The following is an 11,263-nucleotide window of genomic DNA, read 5'->3' on the forward strand; positions in this document are numbered from 1 at the left end:
AAAGAGATTTCCTTTGACCCCAGGGAGGCTAGAGGAGAAAATGGAATAGAGCCTTTCTTCTCCCTAGCTGAATTTGTTAGTCTGTCTTTCCGTCTGTCCCCCAGCCCTTTGTGGGGGAAAAGAATCTCTTCCCTTGAAGGAAAACGCTCAAATCTCTCTATGGCTCCCGGGGAAATAGGGAGGTTTTCAGAGAGGAAGGCCAGCTGGTGCGAGGCAGGCAGGGGCTCCCCTGGTTTGGGAGCCCTTAGCAGTCTCTGAGTTTTCAAGCTGTCAGAATCACAGGGCCAGTTGGAGTGAAGGGAGTCCCAGGCAGGGGCGGGGTGCTCAGGAGTGCCTGGCTTGGGGAGAGCGTCCCTCATGGGCCGAAATTCACCAATGAACGACTTTTGCTCTTTGAGTCTTTCTCTGCCCCCATTTCCGTTTCAGAGCTGGTAGGCTTGATGGGGGGTGGCCACAGAGCCACGAGTCTGGGGTGTCCCCCTCCCCAAATCCTGGGAAATGGGATGAGTTCTCATCCCGCCAAGGTGAGGGCCAGGCTGGTGGCCAGAGTCCACCCCGGGGCCCTGGGACTGTAGATTATGGCTAAGGCGATGGTGATTATTTATTCGCTTCGCTGGAAGGGAGTCTTCAGAAGAAACAGCGTGAAGAGGAGGGAAAAAATTATCTCTCTCGTCTGCGGATATTAAGATGGATTTTTATTTCTTAAAGGACCCTCCCCGCCGAGAGCGCATAAGCGTAAACTTAATATATGCTCCGCAGCCCAACTCCAGAAATCGCAATAAAAGTTAAAACCTCCCCTACTGGTTTTTTTTAATTATGATATGGGAAAGAGGAGCAGGATTTATAGAGCTGAACTCTCGGCGTGTGAGTGTTTAAGACTTGCGGGAGACGGAGGAAAAGGCAAGAGCTCGCCAAGGAGAGCTTTGGTCTCTGAGATAATCTCGCGGGCTGCGGGGGCTCCGGCTTAGCCCGGCGGATCTTCTGTAGCCTCCCTGGGACCTCGGCTCCCCGGTTCCCCCAGCACCCTCCGCCCAGGCCCACGGCTTTGCCCCGGCTCGGAGACGCAGCCTTTCTCGGGAACAGGTGAAGGGCAGCAGCGGCTGGGGACTGGGGGCTGCGGGTGGGAGCGTCAGGGCACTGGGCTTTGTGTGGGTCCCCGTGCAGGGGACGAGGTTTGCAGTCCCGGGCAGGACCGTGGGCCGAGTGTGGCCCGGCGGGCGCCTCGGCCAGGAGGGGCGTCCGGGCCCGGCGCGAGAGCACGGGCAAGGTGGATTGTGTGTGGACTTTGGCCGCAGACGGAGCAGAGCGGGCTCCGGGGCGGGCGGAGGCCAGCCTCGAGGCGGGCGACCGGATGTTGAGTCTGTAGGAAGGACCTTGAGGTCTGTTTGGTGTTTGGGCTGCCGGGGGGCGGCGGCCCAGAGTGTGGAGCGCGCTGTGCGAGGGGCGCGGCGGTCAGCGTGGGCGAGGCAGCAGGCCCCGCACACCTCTGCTGCTACAGGGCCGTGTCCAGGGCGTCTGAACAGAGGCCGGCCAGTGGTCAGAGCTTGGAAAATAAACGCGGTTAAGGGTCTTTCTTTCTTTCTTTTCCACGTAAGAGGTCCTTCTCTCTCTCTTTCTCTCTCTCTCTCTCTCTCTCTCTTTCGGAGATACCTGGATTTGGTCCAGAACAGGTTGCCCGCGGGAGGGCCCCGCGAGCGGCAGCGCGCGAGGGAGGGAGAGAGGGAGGGAGGGCGAGAAAGAGGGAGGGAGGGAAGGAGGGCGGGCAGCGGCGGCGGCTGCGGTGGCCGGGGCTTCCCTCCCCCGGCGGGAGGCGGCTGCCCTGCATCTGTGGCCGTGGGGAGCCGAGGAGCAGGTAACGAAGGCGCTTCCCGAGGCGGGATTGGACCAAGCCAGAGGGACGGAGTCTTCCGGGTCTCTGCCCAACGCCCTGGAGGGGAGAGAAGGTAGGGAGATCGGCGCCTGCCCGGCCTGGCAGAGAGGCCTCGGGAATGTTGAACCTGCATTTGATTTTAGGCTCACACTCATGTTGTGAGTCTGTCTGCCTCCGGAGATGCGGTTTGCCTGTCTGTCTGTCTGTCTGTCTGAGACGTCCCAGACCCTAGGCTCTCCTTCCAAAAGCTGAAAAAACCGGGAATTTTCGTCGGAATGTGCACTTTCATTCATTGGATTCGCCGCAACACAGCAGGGCTGGTTGCTGCGCCCCCAAGTTGGAAGGGAGCTCTCCTCCAACGTTCTGGATGCCGGATCCTCTGGTTCCCTCCGGCACGGGCTGAGTTTCCGGCTCCAGGTTCGCGGGTTGCCCTGAGGTTTGAGGCCAGACAGCTCCTAGTCTGGCAGGGAGGGCGGGGGAGAGGCTAGCGGCTCTGGCCCCTTAATTGTACTTCGGGCCCGTATTGTCTCTCCTTTCGCCACCTCCGCTTCCTCAGTCTGGGCTCCAAAGTCACTGCAAATTTCCTTGCGACACACACATCACACAAAGATCAGGTAACAAGGCGCCCAGAGCCATGGGGGCTTCGGGCAGAGAGCACTCCTGGTTCTGGGGCCGCTCCTCCTTCAGCCACTCCCCAGGCTGGGAAACCAGACCGGGTTGGGGGAGCCGGAAACAGCCCCGTTTGCTGCGGGGCGGCAGGGCGGGCGGGGGGCCGGCGGGAATGCAGGCCGTGGCGTTGAGAGGGCCACGTTCACAGGCCCTAGGGGTTTCGCTCCTGCTGGGCTTAGGGGCCTGACTCCTGGCTTGTAGGGATCCCAGATACCCACCTGGGGTGGGGGCAGGACGCGGTCTCCTCGCGGCGGGCCAGGAGAATTCAGTTTCTGCTTCCAGCGCAGGCCTTAGCCAGGAGGAGTTGTGTGTGGGTGTGTTTTTCCCAACAAAGAGGGACCAGGAACGAGAAGGGGGGAAAGAAGAGGGGAACCGGGGAGGGGGCGGGGAGGGGGAGAGGGCAGCGGAGAGGTGAAACGAGCCCATTTCAGGGGGAGAAGGAAAATGAAAGCAAATGGAGCACGGCCTCCTCCGCGCGGGCGGGTGCTGACGAGCCGGGGAGCGGGCTCCCTGCCTGCGGCGGCTGCGGACCGGGAGAAAAGCCTGTTTTAAATTTAATCCGAACTTGACGGTGTGGATTGAACCGGAGGGAATTTAAATCACTGAGAGGGAGGCGCCGAGCAAGGGGAGGGGATGACGCTAACCTGTCCGTCTGTCTGTCTGTCTGTCCTTCCCACGGTGGTGCTAGCTTGGTTGTGGTCGCAGCTGTGCAGGTCTGAGGTGATGGAGTAAAGGTGCCCCTCCCCCTTAGGGGGCTCTCCTGTGCCTAGTGTAATCTTTTGGGGTTGGAGGCAAGCTCTAAGCACCAGAGCGGATGCAGAAGTGCCAGCTAAAGCTGGGGTTTCCCCCCCTCCCCAACAGGGACTCCCAGTGTCCTCCAGTCCCTCGGGTTTGCCCCATCAGTGCTGAGGAAAATTGAAGGGAGTGGTGGGGGTAAGAGGGAGTCTGGGAATCTGGCAGGAGATTCAGAAGGAGTAGGTGAACCTGGAAAGACGAGCGATTCCTTACTGGTGCCCCCACATCCTTTGTGCCCCCACATCTATAGGCCTGGCTTTGGGGAGGTGTGGGGGGAGCCTGAAGTTCTGCTTCAGGGCCCTGACCTGCCTGCCATCCCACCTCCAAATGCAGAGACTAGGGGGTACAGCCCACATGCAGCTGTGGAGCCCGAGGGGCCTCGGCCTGGTGAACTCAGGGACTCCCAGGCTCTTACAGCCCCCTCCTCATGGCTGCTGCTCTCTGCAAGGCCTAGGCAAAGCGGGGCATTGGTGGGGAGGGGGCTGTGGGCGAGGCCTGCTTCCTGATCCACAGCTGTGTCTGTGCCTGAGTGGGGAGGGTCTGAGTTCACGCTCTCAAACGAAGGCGACAATCTCCCCTCAGTTTCACGGGGAATTTGACGGCACCAGGGAGCCTGGGCCTTGGGATCCCGGCTGCCCCGCTGCTGTCGCCTCTGCTGGGTGGGCAAGCCGGGTGGGCAGGCAGCTCAAGAGTTGAAAAGAAGGCAGTGGCCAAAGGGGGTAGGAGAGAAAGGGGCATCTGCTTACAGCCACTCTGTCTGAAGGGCTCTCCCAAATAGTAGAGGCCCATGGAAGACGGTCTTTCGGGGCGCCTTTCTTCTAGGAGACCTGAGGTTGGGGCAGATGGGCCCTGTCGCCTGGCGAAGACGAAAAAGGAGGAGCAGGGCTTGAGACCTTCTCCTTCATCATGTCTTCTTAGCTCCTTGGCTAGAGCATGGCTCAGCCCCCAGCTGCCTGGGTGGCTGCCTGGGCTGAGACGGGGTTCCACATCCCCCGGAGGCCTAGTGTACCCACCCCAGCAGGTCGCCCGGGAGGGGCCAGAGAGGAGGCCTCTTTCTCCTTTGTGTCCGGACAGAAGTGGCCGCCGCGCCCTGAGCCGGGTCCCGCGGCAAAGGCCCGGCAAGCAAGCGGACTGCACAATGCCACGGCTGCTCCCAGCTCGCGCCCTGCCCCGTCCTGCCTGCCTATCGCCGCCCTTCCTCCCTCACACTCCCCGCATGCCTTCCTCTCCCTGCTCTCCCATCTCTTTTCATCTTGCCCCCCCCTTTCCTTTAATTCTCCCCTCTCCTTTTCTTTTTATCCCAGCCCTCCGTTTTCTTCTCTTTCCCTCCTTCCTTCCTCTCCATGGGCCTGGCGCCGCGTTTCAGTTGTTATGTCTCAGGCTCAGTCTCTCTCAGGCTCTGTCCCCTGATGTCCTCTAGGTCTCTGTCTGGCCCCCGGGCCCGCTGAAGGCTACGCGTCTCTGCTCATTGCTGCCAGCAGCCGCCCAAGAGCCAGGCAGGGTCCCCAGCCGCCAGGGCTGGGGGAGGTGCTGACGGTGCTGGGGATTTGGAGAAAGCCTCGGCAGGGGGACGGGAGGGAACCTCCTGTCTTTTCCTTGAACTAGTGAGGGAGAAATTTTGATTGACAGCTAACCCGACTCCATCAAGGCCAAAGAGATATTCTGTTTCTTGCTGTAATTTGGATTTCCCACACCAGTCCAGTCCGGGGGAGGGGAAGACAATCAGGGCTGAGGGCGAAGAGGCTGAGGCCCCGGGGTTGTCTATCCCCAGCCAGGCACTTCTCACACGCCCCCCGTGAGTCGAAATCTCAGCCCCGCTAGACCGAAAAGGAAAGAACCGGAGAGGGGGAGGAGCAGGGACTGGGGAGGGGGCCTGGAAAGCTGGGGTCAGTGCTGCAGGCTGTAGATCTCCCCTTCCCCCCTCAACTTTCCTCCCCCCCCCAACATGCATGCTACACTCTCTGGGACACCTCTCTCTAGCCCTTCTCCACCCTAGAGGAGACAGGTCGACAGAGATGCAGGAGAAAACCATCCTCCACCCCCACCCCTGGCGTTTGGTCCCCTCCTGGGGACAGGAGTGGGAAAGAAGGGCAGGCGTCTCATGTCTGGGAATCCTTGTCCTTCTGCTGCCTCAGAACCTGCGTCTGAGCCTCAGCTCCTGCCTATCTCCCATAGCACAAACTGGGACCCTTCTTTTCTGACCCTGAAATTGCACCCCTCCTTCAAACTCCCTCTGCCATACCTAGGGTGCATTGTGTCCCTGGGGACATCACCTGCCCTTCTCCCTACCCCCAGCCAACCTCCCTGCCCCCTCTCTTGCACCCACACTGAGAATTCCCTGCCAGCTTAAAGCCCACCTTTACTAAACCACCATGGGGCAGTCTGATGGAAAGCAGAGGGCTGGGCAACAGACCCCAAATTCAAGGAGGAAGGTAGCAACCAACTTATTGGGGGGAGGAATCCAAGTTGTCTGATCTTCCCTACAATCACACTGCCCCCTCCGGAATCCCTGCGTCCGACCCCAAAGAAACTGCTCTCTCCCATCCCTCCGTTGCTTTTTTCCCGTTCCAAAAACAGCCTACAATTTTATTTAATGAAAGACACATTTATGAACAATCAAATGATCCTCATAAAAATTTTATTGAAGGACGTAAAAACAAGCTACTTGCCCACGACCGAGGTCGCTCTCTCTCTCGCCTTGCCCGCACTCACCCTGGCTCTCTGCAGACAGAGCCCTGGAGTGACTTCTTTTGGGGGGGCAGGGTGTCGCAGAGATGGAGTTGGGGGCAAAGGAGGGTGAGCAGGAAGACGGGATGGGGACGCCCCACTTAACTTGTGCTGATCTCTCCTCCACTTCTTCAAGCTGGCAAAGAAAGATAAATAGATAGAGACAATAAATTTAAAATAAAGGAGCTTGCATATCTGTGCCAAAGCAAAGAGAGGACTTCTGAGGATAAAGGTGTATGAGGTCCCGAGGTCCTACCCCTCCCACAGGCGGACCACCTTCCCCAAGCTGCCCTACCCCAGATTTGGGGGGCTGAGTTGGCCAGTGGCAGAAGGACGCTCCCCTTTCCCTCCTTCCCTCCCTCCACCCCAGCCTCCCCAGTCCCCTCCCACCCTCCCTCCCTCGCTGCTGCTGCTCCTGAAAGAAATACATACATACACACTATTTAAAAACGCATTTTTAAAAGCCACGTTCCGAACTGACAATCGCTGATCTCGGCTCGCGCAGAGACTGCGGGAGCGTCGGGGCGACAGAGACGGATTACGTCAAGAAATAGTTCCTCCACCTACCTCAGCCGGCCTCTCCGCCCCTGCGGGTCTCCCGCGCCCAGCTCGGCCCTGGGGGTCCGGGAGCCCTGGCTTCGGGGACTGGCATTTTCACCCCATTAAGAAATCCTCCAGGGTGGGGGGGGGTGCGGGAGGCCATCTGCTTATGGGTGGACATGGGCAAGGGAGTGCTCTGATAAGATACGAGTTGTCCTGAGGGGGTGGCCGACGCTTTGGGTCCAGAGTTCCGGACCCCCAGGAAAACGCAGGTCGCGGGGATCAGCAGAGAGAAGGGGGTGGGAGAAGGGAAAAAAAAAAAAAAAAAAAGCAAGGAAAAAAAAAAGCCCCTGCGCATTGATCCGCGCCGTATTTTTGGGTAAATACGATCACGTGGGGGCCGGGGAACCAATGAGCTGCGGGGAAAAGGCTGGAAAAATAATTACCTGCCTTGATTGTTCTGTGAGCAGATAAAAAGTACATATACAGTTCATACAATAATCTTATGTATGTAAAACCCTGTTACGATGTCGGCGACGGGGCCCATCAGTAACTATTACGTGGACTCGCTCATCTCTCACGACAATGAAGACCTCCTAGCGTCCAGGTTTCCGGCCACGGGGGCTCACCCCGCCGCCGCCAGACCCAGCGGTTTGGTGCCGGACTGTAGCGATTTTCCGTCCTGTAGCTTCGCGCCCAAGCCGGCAGTGTTCAGCACGTCGTGGGCGCCCGTGCCCTCGCAGTCGTCCGTGGTATACCACCCGTACGGCCCCCAGCCCCACCTCGGCGCCGACACGCGCTACATGCGGACTTGGCTCGAGCCGCTGTCCGGCGCCGTCTCCTTCCCCAGCTTCCCGGCCGGGGGCCGTCACTACGCCCTCAAGCCGGACGCCTACCCCGGACGCCGCGCCGACTGCGGCCCGGGCGACGGCCGCAGCTACCCGGACTACATGTACGGCTCGCCCGGGGAGCTGCGCGACCGCGCCCCGCAGACACTGCCCTCGCCCGAGGCGGACGCACTCGCCGGCAGCAAGCACAAAGAGGAGAAGGCCGACCTGGACCCCAGTAAGTTGGGAGCAATTTTCCTTTACAACCAGCGCGGGAGGGGAGGGGAGGCCGGGCGGGGGGGAGCCGGATTACAGCCCCTCGGAGCGGCGCAGGGAGCGCGGGAGAGGGGCGAGGGCGAGGGGGCGAGGACTCAATAAAAGCGAATTACCTTGGGGAGCTTTCAGGGGCAGGAAGGTCTGAGAAGGGAGCCCAGGGAGCCAGGTTGGGAGAGGGCTGAGGGGGGCTCCTCTCCCTGGAGCTGGCTTTGATGAGAGACCCCCCCACACACAGACACACACCCCCAGCCCAGGCTTTTTGGCTCAGTTGCTACTTTCGAAGAAATGCAGACAGGGCCAGGGGATGGGGTAGGGTTGAGGTTCATTTTATGGTTTGAGGTGGGACTGGAGTGGGGGGGGGGGGAGATGAGGAGGACACTGGGGACAGAGAGGAAATACCCCAGGGAGAAAAATCACCCCTACCTCCCAGCCAGCATGGGGAGTCTCACCCCAGGAGGAATTCCTTAAAGAGAAGGTGCATGGACTTCTTATATACCCAGGAGCACTAGGTGAGGGGTCTGGGGGATTTCACAGCCTGGGAACTTGGAGAAATCAGGACTTACAGAGTTGGGGAAGAGAAGTGGGGTCCCAGTCTCCTTAAACTTGAGAGCCCTCTTCTGAGGGTCTGCAGGAAAGAGGGTTGAAAACCGGGCTCAGGGATGAGGAATGGGGGGGGGAGCATCTCCCCAGATTAGAGAATTATACACACACATACTCACATACACACACTCCCCATCAAGGAGACTGGAGCCTTCTGAGTATTGCAGAGAAGGGCAGGGGTAGGTGGGGGGGGGGGGGCAGGTGGGAGCTGCTGGGCCAGAAAAAGGGGAAAGAACGGGAAACAGCAGGGGAGGGGGTGCAGCCCCTGGGTGTGAGGAAGTGTCTGGGGGAGTCCCAGGAGGGGGCTGCAGGAAATCCTTTCCTCCAGCCCCATAAGGGGCCAGGGCCTAATTATACCCCTCTGAAGGCTTCCCTCCTTGCCCTCAGCTACTCCCATAAACCTGAAATTGGAGGCTTGGCTCCTGCAGAGCCTGTCCTGGGGCTGGCAGGAGGGGGGCACTGGAAGCCAAACAGGGAAGCTAAGATATAGGGGAGCCTGTCCCAAGGCCAGCAGCTCTCTAGGGAGAGGAGAAAGGCTCTCCCCATTCCAGCATCACTCTGAGAATTCGCCTCAGCAGGGTTGAACTCCGAGAGCAGAGACGGGCGCTGAAGAGGGTGGTGAGGGGCTTAGGGACTCTCAGGGTCAGGAAACAGAACTGCTGAAATTTCAGGACTTGGTCGTGGGCTGGGAGGGTGGGAGGGGGCAGAGGAGGAGGGAAGTGGGGAGGAGAGAGACCTCGCTATAAAAATAAAAAACAAGAGAGAGAAGCGTTTATGGGCCTATGAAACAGTTGGGAATTTGGACTTTTTATGAGCATATTCTCGAATTACTACTCTTGAAGCTGAGGACCAGACTGTAGGGGCTTTGATAGCTTTGATTTCCTATAGTTTTAGGTGCTAGAAACCGAAGAGGGGGAAGATGGGGAGAGGGCAGAACGCAAAAGGAGTCAGGGAGAAAATTCCAAAACCCAAACGTGTCCAAATTCAGGTTCAATCATTGCGTTTGGGGAGCCTGGCTAAGCCTAGGGGTAGGGTGGCAGGGGTCCTGGGCTAGAAAGGGGCTCCGCTGACCCCTGCCTGTGTTTGGCCCTCCAGGCAACCCCGTGGCCAACTGGATCCACGCCCGCTCCACGAGGAAGAAGCGCTGCCCCTACACCAAGTACCAGACGCTGGAACTGGAGAAGGAGTTTCTCTTCAATATGTATTTAACCAGGGACCGTCGGTACGAGGTGGCCCGGGTTCTCAACCTCACCGAGCGGCAGGTCAAAATCTGGTTTCAGAACCGGAGGATGAAGATGAAAAAGATGAATAAAGAGAAAACCGACAAGGAGCAATCCTAAACCCTGCCCCAGCCTGCTGCCTCGGCACAGCCAAGGGAAAAACAAAAAACCCCACAAAAATACCCCAACCCAGGCGGGAGAGAGCACGAAAAGAAAAGGAAAGAGCAAGATAGAGAAAAGCCCATCAGCTTAAAAAGAGACAAAAAAAAGGAAGGGGAAAAGGAAAACTCTTGCGATTTGGGAGGGTTCAGTGTTGAGAAATTGGTGTTTTAGAGTTAGTTCTACCCAGCGAGGAGGAGGAGGCGGGGAGAGAAACCGCGTTCTCTTCTCCCAGCGCAACTGAAATAAATGACACACACAAATGTGATTTTTTTCCCCTCCTTTCTTCAGAGAAGCCAGTACTTGAATCGCTATATTTCTATTTTTTTTTTTTTCTGTATCATATGTGGTCCGGGCCATCCCTCCGCAGGCCTGGGGTGCTCTGCGTGCAGATTTTGTACAAAAAAAAAAAAAAAAAAAAGACACACACACATACACAATAACAATTCCCAGCCCAGGAGCTGAGGGGCGAGGGCCCGCACCGTGCCGCAGGCTGGGTCCGGCGGCGCAGGCCGGCGCCTCGGGTGTGTACATAGCAGTGTTTCTTCTGATCCCCAGCGTCCGTCCTGTAACGTGCTTCTGTTTGTTATGGTAGAACAGCTCTGTGTTAATATATCGAAGTCACTTAAAAAACCAGAAACCCAACCGCATCCAGTTCTCGTTATTTCTCCTCCCTGTGGCTCCCAGGCTGCTGTCGTGGAGGAGGCAAGTGCTCAGATCCTTTGGGGGAAGCCGGAGCCAGGGAAGGGGCTCCCTCTACCTCGGAAGGGCAAGTGCCTGCCATTGCTCTCCAGGCAGGGTGGGGTGGGCGTGAAGACTCCAGGGGTGGGGTGGGGGCTGCTGAGGCCCGGGCCCAGCTCGTGCCTGCCCCGGCTGGCTGCCTTGTGAGTTTCCTGGTAGCTCGTAGGAGTCCAGGGCTGGGGGGTGGGGGCATGGCATGAATGGTTTTCCCTGGCTGTAATTAATTGTAATAATTTATGAGTACACGAGATCGGAGGGAAGAGATAGGTGAAGATGAAAGTTGGGTGCTGGGTGAGGGCCCGGGCTGGATTCTTGCCTGTCTGCATTGGTGCTTCGAGGGATGGCTGGGAGGGAGGGAGGGTGTGCGGTGAGCGGTGAGGAAGAAGGCTGAGCAGGCCTCAGGGAGCAGAAGAGGCACTGGGGAATGCGTTGCGAGTGAAAAAAGGGAAAGAGAGAGAGAGAGAGAAGAGGGAAGGAGAGAGAGAGGGAGGGAGGAAGTAGGGAGGAAAAAAAAGGAAGAGAGGGAGGGAGGAAGGAGAAAGATGGCAAAACCAATACAATCAGATTTAGATCCACTTTCAACTTGTCAGTGCATTCTCAGCTTCTCTCTCTCTCCCTCTCCTAGTTCTCTTTTCTTCTCAATCTCTCTCTGGTGTTTAGTTTGAATGTTGGTTTGGGGGTAACGGGCTTATGCTGAGTGGCTGCAGCATTTCTGGGAGATGACGTGGCCAAGGCCCAAGGAAGTTGGTCAGGGATTAGCCAGGAGTGGGGTGTTCCCTGGTGGTGGTGGGACCGCAGGCGCAAGGGTAGGCGTCCATACGTGTGCAACAGCCCGAAGG

The 11,263-nt window shown here is 58.3% G+C and overlaps 2 protein-coding genes and 1 long non-coding RNA gene across 3 annotated transcripts; 1 reads left to right on the forward strand and 2 right to left on the reverse strand.

Moving 5' to 3' along the window:
• Positions 1–674: 674 nt before the first annotated feature.
• On the reverse strand, positions 675–3,071 carry LOC123591998 (uncharacterized protein C6orf132 homolog). Its single transcript, XM_045466775.1, has 2 exons — positions 2,758–3,071; positions 675–1,927 (listed from the first exon to the last, which is right to left on the reverse strand). The coding sequence occupies exons 1-2, from the start codon at positions 2,963–2,965 to the stop codon at positions 873–875; spliced, it is 1,263 nt and encodes a 420-aa protein (XP_045322731.1). The 5' UTR covers positions 2,966–3,071; the 3' UTR covers positions 675–872.
• Positions 3,072–5,955: 2,884 nt separating this feature from the next.
• On the reverse strand, positions 5,956–6,771 carry LOC123592007. The gene is made up of 2 exons (XR_006709533.1): positions 6,629–6,771; positions 5,956–6,197 (listed from the first exon to the last, which is right to left on the reverse strand). It is a non-coding gene; the product is annotated as an uncharacterized LOC123592007 (long non-coding RNA).
• HOXC9 (homeobox C9) lies at positions 6,193–10,333 on the forward strand. Its single transcript, XM_045466782.1, has 2 exons — positions 6,193–7,666; positions 9,400–10,333. Exons 1-2 carry the CDS (start codon positions 7,129–7,131, stop codon positions 9,642–9,644), a joined length of 783 nt encoding a protein of 260 aa, XP_045322738.1. The 5' UTR covers positions 6,193–7,128; the 3' UTR covers positions 9,645–10,333.
• Positions 10,334–11,263: the final 930 nt, after the last annotated feature.

Source organism: Leopardus geoffroyi, chromosome B4 (assembly GCF_018350155.1).
Source record: "Leopardus geoffroyi isolate Oge1 chromosome B4, O.geoffroyi_Oge1_pat1.0, whole genome shotgun sequence".
In the NCBI taxonomy this organism is placed as follows: domain Eukaryota; kingdom Metazoa; phylum Chordata; class Mammalia; order Carnivora; family Felidae; genus Leopardus; species Leopardus geoffroyi.

Excerpts from the sequence above, each read along its gene's own strand:
- LOC123591998 (XM_045466775.1), bottom strand. The coding sequence starts at position 2,965 with ATGGGCTCGTTTCACCTCTCCGCTGCCCTCTCCCCCTCCCCGCCCCCT. Across the intron at positions 1,928-2,757 it reads GCGTCCTGCCCCCACCCCAG|GGCGTTGGGCAGAGACCCGG; the intron begins GTGGGTATCTGG and ends TCTCCCCTCCAG.
- HOXC9 (XM_045466782.1), top strand. The coding sequence starts at position 7,129 with ATGTCGGCGACGGGGCCCATCAGTAACTATTACGTGGACTCGCTCATC. Across the intron at positions 7,667-9,399 it reads GAAGGCCGACCTGGACCCCA|GCAACCCCGTGGCCAACTGG; the intron begins GTAAGTTGGGAG and ends TTGGCCCTCCAG.